Source organism: Clytia hemisphaerica, unplaced genomic scaffold (assembly GCF_902728285.1).
Source record: "Clytia hemisphaerica strain Z4C2 unplaced genomic scaffold, Clytia hemisphaerica genome assembly, whole genome shotgun sequence".
Classification (NCBI taxonomy): Eukaryota; Metazoa; Cnidaria; class Hydrozoa; order Leptothecata; family Clytiidae; genus Clytia; species Clytia hemisphaerica.
In genome coordinates, this window is record NW_027103340.1 from 238,616 (window position 1) to 252,072 (window position 13,457).

General features: G+C 36.9%; 1 protein-coding gene across 1 annotated transcript; it reads left to right on the forward strand.

The window, feature by feature from the left end:
* The first annotated feature begins 696 nt into the window (after positions 1–696).
* LOC136818242 (uncharacterized) lies at positions 697–6,386 on the forward strand. The gene is made up of 5 exons (XM_067074621.1): positions 697–3,690; positions 3,972–4,162; positions 4,829–4,951; positions 5,912–6,016; positions 6,245–6,386. The coding sequence occupies exons 1-5, from the start codon at positions 697–699 to the stop codon at positions 6,384–6,386; spliced, it is 3,555 nt and encodes a 1,184-aa protein (XP_066930722.1).
* Positions 6,387–13,457: the final 7,071 nt, after the last annotated feature.

A 13,457-nucleotide genomic window follows, 5' to 3' on the forward strand; every position in this document is an offset into this window, starting at 1 on the left:
TTTGAACAGTTGAAAATCTTTTTGCGGCACATGCATCCTTTCTTACAGCGTCAAGAGCTACTTTATCAGATCTTTGTCGTTGAGCAGGTATGGTTTATATTTTCAAGTAAATTGTAATTCTTACTTATATCATGTCGTAGATTATTCTACCCTCCGACACTCATATAGAAATTTAAAATAACATTTACGGGCTTAATCCTAATCTCATAACAGATCATCCATTCTGCACACTACCCTCTGCTGGAAGATCTTATGAAGCCAGGGCCTTTAGAGTGCATATGTACCAGGGTGGAGTAACCATAATCTGCTCGGAGATTACCTTTATTCCAGCTAAGGCTTGTACAGTTGTAGGTGAAAAAATTGATAGAATTTAAGTAACGTGGATTATTTTATTATTTATCACAGATAAAAAAATTCACTCCATTAAGAATTAGTGAATAAGTTGTTCTTTCAGACTTAAACCTAAAAAATAGGGTGTGGTGGCCACCTGAACCGGCATCACAAGGTCCGTCAGCCACCACACCCAGAAGAAGAGGAACAACACAATATGGATATGACGAACATCTAGCACAGAAGAAGGAGACGTCCTTTTCATCAGACTTCGAGTTAACGCGAATCACACTGGTTTCCACTCAAGTAGAATTGGACGTTTAATCTCCGCTGTTCCTCCAGGCCTCGCAAGCTTGGAAGGCAGTAATGGCAAAAGCAAGAAACAGACATATTATCAGGACAGTCAAAATATTATCTCAAAACGTTCGGGGTATGAAAAATGATACTCGTATCGAAATTTTGTTAAATGTAATGAAGGAAAGAAACGCTATTGCAATGTGTGTCCAAGAAACATGGCGAAGCGGAAACGAATTGTTGGAGCACGGCTTCTTTAAAATTGTCTCGTCCGGTCTTGACGAAAGTACACAGCGCGGTAAAAGAGGTTCCCAAGGAGTTTCAATCGTCTTAAACGCAGATGGTGACGCTGCGTGGAAAGCAGGAGGTTACGAAAAGCACACGAACTTTGGTGCAAGAGTAGTAGCGATTCGACTTCTTTTAACTGACCATCAAAAGAAAGATGTTGGAGTATTTCTTGTTTCAGCATACGCTCCCGTCGGAAATGCACCTGAAGGTCAATGGGACCTATTCTTTGACCAACTCACCTCTTGTATATCCAAAAAACAACAACATGACATACTTCTGGTTGGTTCAGATACGAACTCGAGTATGGGTACCTCGTCCGAAACAGAGGATCCTATCGGTAATTTTGGTATTTCTCACATCAACGAATCGGGTAAGCGTTTTCGATCTTATCTTTCTACCAATAACCTTACTGCCATGACAAGCTGCTTCGAAAAGAAAGAATATGCCACATGGGTTCACCCACGTAGTAAGAAAAAGCACCAAATCGACCATTTTATTGTCAACAGTGATATGAGTCACCGAGTACGAGATGCTGGAATTACTGCCAGCCTTCTTGACAGTGATCACATGGCACTTTTCATCAAACTTAAGCTTATGAAACGATTAAAAAAGAAATCTGAACCACGCCAAAAAATGATCAACCTCGACCTCTCTGTGCTTTCAAATGTGACTAAACAGAATGATTTTTGTGGAAATGTAGCACAAAAACTGAACTTTTCTACTTCTCCTGGATACGAAATGTTCTCAAGCACAATTAAAAAGGTATGCGAAGAAACGCTCCCAAAGAAAAACAAAAGTCAACCCGGCTGGTTCGAAGCTAATTCTTCAAAGCTCCTTTCGTTAATTCACTCCCGAAATCAAGCTATGAAGGACGTTTTAAAACGATCGACGCGATCTTCTACTAATCGTCTCCGTCTAGCTAGAAAAAATCTAAAAGCCATGATAATTAAATCAAAGAACGATTGGATACTTAACCATTGTGTCACTGTGAACCGTTATCAAGGTACAAAGAAAGCTTGGGAATCCCTCAAGATCCTCAAATGTGGGCTTTCAAAACCTAAACCTTCAGTATCAAGACATATGAAAAAGCCAGACGGTACCTTATGTGCAACACCACAAGAAAATGCATCAGTCTTTTACGAACACTTTAATCATCTCTACAATAGGGAGGCAAATTTCGACCAATCTGTCCTTGACACAATTCCCCACCATGATATTGTCCATGGATGTGACCATGAACCTACCGATGATGAAATAAAGAAATCCGTTCAGAAGCTAAACAACACTTCACCTGGTGACTCCGGTATCCAGCCACAGATCTGGAAATGCCTAATCGACAACCCATTAACCCAACAAATGCTCACCAATCTCATTCGTTCAATCTGGCAAACTGAGAAAGTGCCAGATGACTGGAACACTGGAAGACTTACAATTCTCCCAAAGAAAGGCGACCTCGGGTTGCCAAAGAACTATCGTGGTATAATGCTACTCGAAACCGCCTACAAGATAATCGCCATCATCCTACACTCACGCCTTCTACCAATAGAAGAAAGTCTTGATCACGAGCAGCAATGTGGTTTTAGACCTGAGCGTGGCTGTATCGACGCAATTTTCACAGTCAAAATGGCCCTCCGAAAGCGACGAGAGCATTCAAAAGAGTCATGGGTATTTTTCCTCGATCTAGTGAAAGCATTCGATCGCGTACCAAGGGAACTACTTTGGTTGATTTTACAGAAATTCGGAGTACCACCGAAACTGATCAGCTTGCTCAAATCACTTCATGAAAAATTCGAGGTGAAATTTACCGTAGATGATGTTACATATACGATGACCTGTACCATCGGGGTAAAGCTAGGGGACATTCTCGGTCCCATTTTGTTCACTTTCTTCCTTGCGGCAGTAATGATAACATGGAGAGCTACAACCCACCTGCCACTTTGTATTTTTCGATCAAACCAAGATGCTAAGATGACTGGTCGCAGCTATCGTGCATACGGGGAGGAGTATGAAGTCAATGATTCAGAGTACGCTGACGATACAGCTCTTATATTTGATACAAGAGAAGACGTCACTCAAGGGATACCGCTCTGCATGACTCACTTTCAAAGGTTTGGGATGGAAGTCCATTCAGGACCTTCCGACTCAAAGTCTGTCGTTCTTTTCTGTTCCAAACCGCCTTGTTTGTATGAAGACCCGTCTACCTTTGATCAAGTCGACCTATCAAACATAGAATTCGGTAACCGATTCATTCCCATCGTACAGGAATTCACATATCTTGGAAGTGTTATCAGTTGTGACTCTTCAGATAACCTTGATGTTGATCGCAGAATACAAAAGGCTAGCAATGCGTTCGGCATGATCAGAAATTCTTTGTTCTCATCTTCAAAAATAAACGTTCGAGTAAAAGCAAATGTTTATCAAACGTTCATATTGCCCATCTTGTTATATGGTGTTGAATGTTGGTGTTTGACCGAGAAACTTTTGAATAAGCTCAGATCGTTTCATCGACGATGTATTCGAAATATATGTCGCGTGTCCCTCCGTGATCATAAACGTACTTCAGAGTTGTTAGAAAGGCTCTCGTTGGAGTCTATCGATACCTATATTTGTCGTCAACAACTTAGATGGGCTGGTCATGTTATACGAATGCCCTGGAATCGTCTTCCAAGGAAAATGTTATCATGTTGGGTTCGTGCGAAACGTCCTCGTGGTGCTCCGTGGTACACCTACGGTCGATCTTTGAATAAATGTATGAAAAAATCTGGAATAGATCCTAATGTTTGGCATGATTTAGCTATGAATAAATTGGAATGGAGAAAGTTGATTTATTCTGTGAAAATTGCCCCTTGATTGTTTACATTGATGATATTATTTTCGACTAGTATTTTCCACTAAGACTTTACTATATTATTTATTTTTGATAGTATAGTATTTTCATTAGTATTTGAATTTAATTTATGCGCTGTGATCCTCATAGCTATGAGGCCTATGCCTTTTTTGGGTAGGTTTAGTCTCTCTCTCTCTCGATTATTTTCTTCTCTATTATTCTGTCTCCTCAGCTCAAAAATGATCCTTTCAATCGCGCTGGTTTGTTTAACGTTGGCTTCGTTGAATCATTAAAAATGAACAAAGGATTTGACTGCTTCATCTTTACTGACGTTGATCTTTTGCCGGAAGACGATCACAATTACTATGGATGCCCTACGTCACCAAGACATATGTCGGTTGCCGTAGATAAGTTCAATTACAGGTATGGTTAAAAGTGATCACCTCTGTTAGAACTACAATGACAAACTAACACAATTATTTTCTTGGGTTTTTCTTGTTTTTTTTTCATATGGGAATATTTCAGCCTGCATTTCTCATATCGGGTGAAATGTTTTTTTTGTATGAAGACTGCGTTTTTGTGTCCGGAAGATGGACTGTTCCAATAAATTTCCTTACAAGGGGGGGGGGTTGGACCAACCTTATCAAGGCAAAAAAAAGAAAAGTATGGGTATAGGCTGGAAAATTGCAAAAAAACTTTGCAAAAATTCATTTTATACCTCTAAAGTGAGGGTGGACGAACTGAAATTTAAACTTATTATCTTTTACGCCCCCTGGAAATTTTAGAATAAACTTTTGCCCTCTGGAAAAATGAAAAAAATACCCCCTGGAAAGTTTTGTCCACACCCCCTGTTTGGATATAAAATGGAATGGCACAATAGACTTAATGATTTGTATTATGGTCGTTTTAAATAAGACATTTTCTTGCTACATTAACCAAACCATTGGTATCCAAAGTATAATTTTTAGTGTCAACAATTTAGAGTTTAGTTTTCTTCATATATATTTAATAAGGTCGAGGCTTAAGAGGATAAGATAAACGATTATCGTTTAAAACTTTTTTAATAATGAAACTTCTATCCATCCATAGATTACCATACGCCACCATTTTCGGAGGTGTAGGTGCATTCACAAAAGAGGACTTTCAACGTATCAATGGATTCTCCAATATGTTTTGGGGATGGGGTGGAGAAGATGATGATCTATACACAAGGTGAGCAAACGGTATTTTTCTACTCACTCCGCAAAGCATGGTGGGGCGGTCCTTAAGGGGGAGTTTCTAAACATCGACCAGAAATGGCGACCACGACCAGCGACCACGACCGGCGACCAGATAAATTTGGATTATCGAGTTTATCTGCTCTCTCCACCATAGAGAATGTTTAAATTAAGTCCTCAGAATACTCAAAAGTGACCTTTGAAGTAACCAGTCATTTTCTTGACAAAGTGACGACAAAATGACTAATTTCGACCGAAATGATAATCTGATGATGAAATACAAAGCTTCTCAAACCATTTTCAAAAGATTTTGTGATACTAATTATTTTGATGCTGATAATACAAAAGGAAATTGACACCATAATCAAGCACGAATAGCGTCGAAATGGTTGTTTTACATTTTTGTGCACATGGCTATTCAAATGATAAGGAGAGACACTCTACGCTGGAGATAGGGGGAAAACTATATAACCCAAATTTATCTGGTCGCTGGTCGTGGTCGCCGGTCGTGGTCGCCGGTCGTGGTCGTCATTTCTTGTCGATGTTTAGAAACTCCCTCCTTAAGGCCTGTTTCCATCGATCGATCGATATTGATGTCACGAATTAAATTTTCTTGTACACAAAAAGTGTCTTTTTTGAGCGTACAAGAGCGCACATCTCAATTGATAATTTTTCAATCAATCAAGAAAGAGAAAAACTGCTGAGTAAACAAAAAAATGTAAACATACTTTTGTAAAGATTATGCAAGAGAAGCGTGCACGAAAATCTTTGGGTACTTTCTCTCTTTTTGGTTGAAAACTGCCTATTCTAAGGTGCAAAAAAGCAAACGGACCTTGAAATTAGTTATAAGAGGCGTCTCTTTTCGCTATTTGTATTTTGGTGCCCCTCAAAAAAATCGCCCGCTGGGGGTGCCCCCTGCAACCACGCTACTGTTTTTTTTAATTCGGTTTTTTAGAATCACCAAAGTTGGATTCAAATTGACCAGACCATCTTTAAAGCGTGGTCGTTATACGATGATTAGAATCCATCATTTCCAGAGCTCAAAGGCCGATCCTAACAGGTAAGGATGGTATTTTTGTTTCGCAAGTTTCTTTATTTTACTTCTTGGTACTTTTTTCATGTGAGCCGTAATGAGGTAATCTACTTTTCAAGCAGGATTAACGGAATCATGCATGTGCTTCACTTACAGAACTGAAACAGGGCGTCAAGGGAAATACTTCAAATATTTCGTCTCAGGCAAAAAAACTAGTAAACACCAACAACTCAACTTTCTATTTTCCGATTTCAGGATGAATTTGTTGAGAAACTCAGGTCAAAGAATGTCAGCGGACGGATTAAATACATTGAAATATAAATTGGACAAAGTGGACCAACAACCTCTTGTGACATTCGTCAAAATCGAATTGAAGAGAAGCATGTACTCAAAATAGATGTCCGGACGGAAAGAGGTCAAGGTAATTAACACGTACCTTTCTTTATGGTTGAATAGGAAGAAACCTACCCAACTGGCACACAACGTTGTTTCAACGTTCATCTAACGTTATATGGACGTTATGTGCCGGCTGGGTACGGATCTACGCATGTTTGAAAATGAAAATCGAAAAGAAGAGATACAGTTTATTGACACATCCCTTACATATATACGGATATAGATTCATACTCATTCATACAATTTCTTAGCTAGTACTTAGCTCTGGAATCTACATTCATTCATGGCTGAATCTTTATACATATTGAGATGATGGAAGAAGACCATTTTCCATGGACTTGTTTTACCCTGGAAGATTCAAAAATAGCAGTTTTTAATTCCTTCTCGGATCGCTTATTGGAATATTTCAGAGACTTTTTAACGTTATGAAAATTGTTTTTAACATGATTAAAAAAAATAATTTATTTGACAGATTTAATTATTTTGAGATTTTATGATTGAGATTTTTATTTAGACAATTTCCAATCTTATTTTTAATATATTTCCATTTTCAAACTATATTTTCTGGTTTGATAAGATTGTAATATCGGGTGTATAGCTCTCGTTATTTTCTTTTATTTGATTGGATACAATTTCTATAAGACAATGTTCCTAGAAAAAGTTGGGGTTGCAATTTAAAAGAGAGTTATAATTCATGACAAGTTTTGATTGAGGCAGTGTCTTCCTGGTCTTCATGCTGAGTATTCAATGTATTTTCATTTTTTCAAAACTTTTTTTTAATCTTGTCGCACTGGTTTTTACTACATCAGCATCATCAGACCTTTCAATCAAAACAAAACCTTTAAGTCGTGAGTTTCTAAACGTCAACCAGAAATGACGACCACGACCAGCGACCAGAAAAATTTGGGTTATTGAGTTTTTTCCCTTTCTCCAACGTAGAGTGTCTCTTCTAATAATTTGAATATATTTAATATTGAAGCTCACCTCCGTCTTATCTATTTAAAGCCACGTGCCAAATACGTAAAACAGCCATTTCGACGCTCTTTGAGCTTGATTATGGTGTCAATTTCGATCCTTTTGTATTATCAGCATCAAAATAATTAGTGGCATCAATTTTTTTGAAATTTGTTTGAGAAGCTTTGTATTTCATCATCAGTTTGTTATTTCTGTCGAAATTAGTTATTTTGTCAACATAAAGACAATAGAATAATTGATTAGATTCATATCTCTAAAACTGGCCTTCCAAATTTTTTCCTACTGACAAGTTCTATCTATTCATACTAAAGGCATCCCATTCAGCTATCTGGTCGCCGGTCGTGGTTGCTGGTCGTGGCCGCCATTTCTAGTCGATGTTTAGAAACTCCCCTTTAAGTCTTATCCCAGTAATGAACATTAACGCCGTGTTCAGACTAAAGTTTAAGGCGAAGTTACGGCCTTTTTTTAGTTTTTGATTTTTGTTATCTCTTCATTATTTTTTCTGAAGTAGTCTCGAAACTTATTTTGTCTTAGTTGCAGAGAGCATAGCCTATACTAGACGTCACGGCTTTTTTTCTATGTAGTAATGTCTATTCCACATGAGAGCCTGATAACCTGATTCAGATAGTCTAGCAAGCTAGACGACTAATTTATACATAGTAGAAATAAAGGAAAAAGTAATGAATGGAACAATTTTTAGTCGTCTAGAAACCTTTGTGCACTAACTCCAAACAAAAGAAAAGTGTCAATATTGCAATTATAACTTTTTCCTGCTCAAAATAATTCTTGAGAAAAAAAATATGTGTGGATTTGTGTATTGAAAGTTTTTCATTTGAGTTGATTTCGTTTTGAGAGTTTTTTGTTGCTTGATAAATTGTTTTCTCGCTACGCAAGTTTCTGCGTAGCTAGCCCCTGTATCTATAAGGCTGGAACACCGGATTCTTCCAGTCGTTTATACAAACTAAATCCCGTATCATTATTATTATTAGTATTGGTATTATTAGTATTACACGCATTATAAACGACTCCAGTCTAGATTCAGATCATGTTTACTTAGTCCACCGTGCCGTAACACCAGAAGAGATGCGAAAAAACACAAACGAACTTCCTTTTCCTTTTTGTTACTCAATGCGTACATGCGTACTGACGATGGTCTGGCCATGAGAAAATTGATCGTTTCTTTAGATTATGAAATGTGTTATTGAAATATTTAACGTAATGAATTTTTTTAAAGATACGCCTGGTTGGCGAATTTTAAGACTTTTCTCATGCCCTTAAAGAAAACATTATGAGAATCAGGTTATTGTATGATTAAACGAGCAAAATACTGTTTTATGTTTTTTAGGATAATTTGATTTATATTTTGGAAAAATATATATACTGATGTATATAAAGTTTTCTATTTAAACGAAATCATCTTCGCAATTTTATTTCAAACTTTGCGGAGTATTTAATTCTTGCTTCCATACAGCTCAGCTGTGTCTCCACCATGACTCGAACACACAAGGGGAACTGAGATTTTCGGTTGGCTTTTGTAACATTGAAAATAAAGAATCATTTATGTTGTGTTGTGGAAATGTAGTCCAACATGCTAGACGACTGATTCAGCATAAGAAAACAAGCAAAAAACTGAAGTGACAGTGCAGTTTATTCAAACCGATATTATCCCGTAACAATTAGCGTATTATCATATAGCACCCAGATCACTGTATTACGTATTAGACTCCAGCCTATGAAAATAAAGAAAGACTATCTACATTTATTTACTCTTTCTGTTTCTTTAAGTTACGATAAAGCTCTAAGGGAGCGGGCCAATTTCACATCGGAGAGGAACGATAGTCGGCCTTTGATGTGCCGCATCCCCAGTCGTACAAGTACCCTTGCGCGTAAAGGTAAAGATAATTCGGTTGGACCCACTAATCCCCGAAAACGAGGGCTGGGTTACCAGACCTCCCGCTTAAAAAACCCTTGACGCGTTTTTGCAAATTTCCGTAATCTAAACCTTCCAAATGTTGAAAATTCTTCCTACATTCAGAGCTTTAGCATATCCTTTCTTTAGCTCATCCTCTAGCAAAAAAAAGTGTCTTATAAAGAATATATAGGAAGTTTAACAATAGAGGTCTGCGATTCAAACAATGCATTTAGGTGCCAGATTCCTTCAGAGCTTTAGCATATCGGATTAAAATTTCTGTATTTGGTAGCCTTTTGTTCATCCTCTAGCGAAAAAAGCTTCTCATAGAGAATATATAGGAAGTATAACTATAGAAGGTCTACGATTTAAACTATGCATTTACATTTAGGTGCCATAAGATAAATACTGATTTCGCATTGCATTATAATGGTATAATTGGATATGAAAAAACATTTTAATTAACCGAAAGACGAACATAAGGAAGAGTTACCTCCTGCTATATCTAAAACAATAATAGCATCAGTAGTGTGCAAAAAATGCAAGGGTGTTTATGCCAAAGACAAGTACTAATCGTGGCGAAAACTTATCTTGGCGAGGGAGCAATTTTTGAGATTTTATGCAAAAAAGGATTTGGCGTATGACAGTTATTATTTTTTTTGCCTGGACCAAGCGTTCGCATTTTCGTGGAAAAGCAATGTTTACCGTGCGCGTAAGAAAGCTATGAACAGCTGTTATCATGTTAGTGGTCGGGAGTTATAGTTTGAATAGCTGGGACTCGGTATAAAGGCAAATTCAGAATATTGTTGTACCTTATCAGGGAAAAAATGTCGGGGTTTTACTTAGTTGGGGGGAAATTTCGTCGGGGAAAAATTTCGTTACTTAGAGGCATTTTTGTCACTTTTCCACGACCAAAATTTCAAATTCGTCACTTTACCCCGACCAAATTTACAATTTAGTCACTTCCACTCGACTAAATTGTTCAAATGAAATGATTTCCTTCACTAGCTCGAAAATAGATCTTGTAAGTGGACGTTTAAAGCACTAATTTCGGTTAATAAAGTAAGAAATTTAGATTTGAATTTTGGTTGGGGGAAAAAAATCGAGTAAAAATTTTAGTCGGGGATAAAAAAATCTGGTAAAGGTTTTGGTCTACCGTGAAAAGCACAGGTCGAAATCATATATTGACGCTGTGCCGACGAATCGAGATTCTATTCAGCGCGCAATCAACGAAGACAAAAGTAACCATGACGACCATCCAAGATCTTGGATGAAGTTCAATGTTGATATTTTTATTCCCGTCGTTGAAAACACAACTAAAAAATATCATCAATGCTTTTTAAAAAAAGTCAGTGAAAGTCTCTTCATCTTTGATTCTTTCTACAGTGATTAGATTGACACATGCGCGATAAAATTTCTATTATTGGTCTTCAGAGGTTAATATATTCTTTGAAAACTTAACCTCAGGGTAGTTTTGGTCGGGTGATAAAATTTCGGGTATACATTTCGTCGGGGAAAAATTTTGTCACCCCCTCAAAATTTTCGTCACTTTCCCCGATATTTTTTTCCGGTTAAGGTATCAAAAAATTCAAAGTATTATTTTTCAAAATTACATTTTCGTTCACATAGTGGCTTAGCAGTAGCTCAGAAATACCCCATCTGTAAACTTACAAACGTGTTCCACCGCATCGAAGTTCATAATGACAGACTCGCACGCAGGCTGCATAGGATCTATCCAGCAAAGATTAGGTCACATGGCTTGTACAGACTATATTTCATTTCATTTAAGGAATGAAAATTAGTTTTATAATGAGCGTTGACGCTGAACGAAACAAAAAATTGATAAATGAAAAAAGTTACATTTGATGAAATAAATTCTTCCCAAATTCTTGTTATGAAAATTTACACCAAAAATTAACCACAAATTGACAGGGAAATTTCTCGATGAATTTAGACCTGTTATATAAATATCAACAAGCCAAATAATAAAAAAATGAAGAGGAATTTCTGTGTGCTGCTTTGCTTTGTGTTAGGGATGGTGGCGGCTGTCATAGTTTTAAAAGGCTTTTCTACTATTGTCGAGATCAGCTCAACTATGAAGGAAGTGGACTACAGAAAATGTTCTAAAAGAACACAAAATCCACATCCTCAACTTTCAATTTTCGAAATCTGTGAAAGATTCATCAACAACAGAAAAACCAGTTGACAACAGGCTACCAAATTGCTCAGAAACAGGTTTAAACTTAGGTGAGATTTTTACATTACAAATTGCCATCCAGTTGAATTGAAATGCTTGAATTTAAACCGTTTCTTAAAACGTGGCATCAACGCGCAGATATCTTATATAAAACACTAGATGGAGCTACTCTTTCCCTAGTATAATTTTTAAAACCATCTTTGATAAGACCAAAGTTTGGTGCCGGCAATTTGATCGAACAAGCCCATCTCCCGCCTTGTCGCTTGGCGCCTATCAGTTTTTTTTGAATAAAAAAGTTACTTTCAGAAAGTGCTCGAAAACGTTAAAAATTTATGGCGCGCCAAAGCGGAAATAAATACTATCTCTTTAAAACAATACTATCTTCGTTTAAAACATACTATCTTTTTTAAAAAATACTATTTTCGATTAAAACATACTATTTTTGTTCAAAAAATACTATTTTCGTTGAAAAAATACTATTTCCGTTTGAAAAAATACTATTCTCGTTTAAAACATACTATCTTTGTTTAAAAACATACTATCTTTTGTAATGATACTATCTTTTTTTAAACAATACTATCTATTTTAAAACGATACTATCTTTTTTAAAACATACTATCTTTTCGAAAACAGTCTGGAAACGAGGTTGGCACGTCTTGCCTCGCTCATTTTAAAGTTTGCATGCATGACCCGCGCATGGTGGAACCTCCCCCTCCCTCTCTACCTACTGAAGTTTAGTGTGTGTATAGCACTATGTGAAACTTGGCAACTATGCCATATTATTTTCCATGAGAATGGCTAAGAACTGGGATCATCCTGGACTATATCACATACCATAAGGCATTTGGAGAAGCAACATTATAGACTCTTCTTGTAATTCTTCTACTCAATGATTGTCTGTTTGGATTTTTTACTCTATCAAGTGACTCTCTCACACGCTGCCGTTTGACTTTGATGCTTTTTGAGAATAAAGCACCTGTGATCATCCGTTCTCCAGAGTTCGGAGAGTCCTCTAAGATGTCCTGATTTCAAAGAAAAAAAAAAGGGAGAAAAAAATTCCATAGAAAGAAAAGAAGCGGTCATATCTCATTTTTTGCTTAAAGTTATAGTGTTTATTTCCATGACACTGGAATTCTGAAATATAGCATGCTAAAATTCAAAAGTGTGATCCTGAAGTGTGTCTACAAAAATTAGACGGGTGTGTGTTGATTCTGTATAATGTTATAGTAAGTAAGTGCAGCTATGTAAAATAAACCACAAGGTGTTACTACATACAAATTGTATGCCTTTGTTTAGTTTATAGTAGATATATACACAACACATTTGTGTATAAGATAACTTGAAAATTTAAATTTGACAAAAAAAACGTCTTAGCTAACTCGAAAGTTTTAATTTGGTAAAAAAATCGAGTTAGCTAAAAAATCACCAAAAAATAGTGACTCACTCAAAAATTTATGACCCACGCAAAAAATATTACCCACGCAAAAAATAATGATCCACGCAAAAAATTATGACCCACGCAAAAAATATGACCCACGCAAAAAAATTTGATTCACGCAAAAAATATGACCCACGCAAAAAAAAAATTTGACCCACGCAAAAAAAATTGACCCACGCAAAAAATTTGACCCACGCAAAAAATATTTTGACCCACGCACCCACGCAAAAAAATGACCCACGCAAAAATATTAACCCACGCAAAAATATTGACCCACGCACCCACGCAACCCACGCAATTTAGCAGACTCTTAATTACATCATATGTTAAAATTTCTTGAGTAAATTCCTTTCTTCGCGTTCTAAGTGTCCTATCCGAGACTCCAATAAGATCAGGAATTTCCTTCCATTTGAGCCCTATTGTTTTTAGTGCAAGGACTTGGTCTTCGTTGATATCTTTCAATGGTCTGCCACGAGTAGCCATTTTACTGTCAGTCAGGTCAGATCTTGTAGGGAGCCGGAAGCCATCTTGTTATGTTGGTCCTGCATGTGGG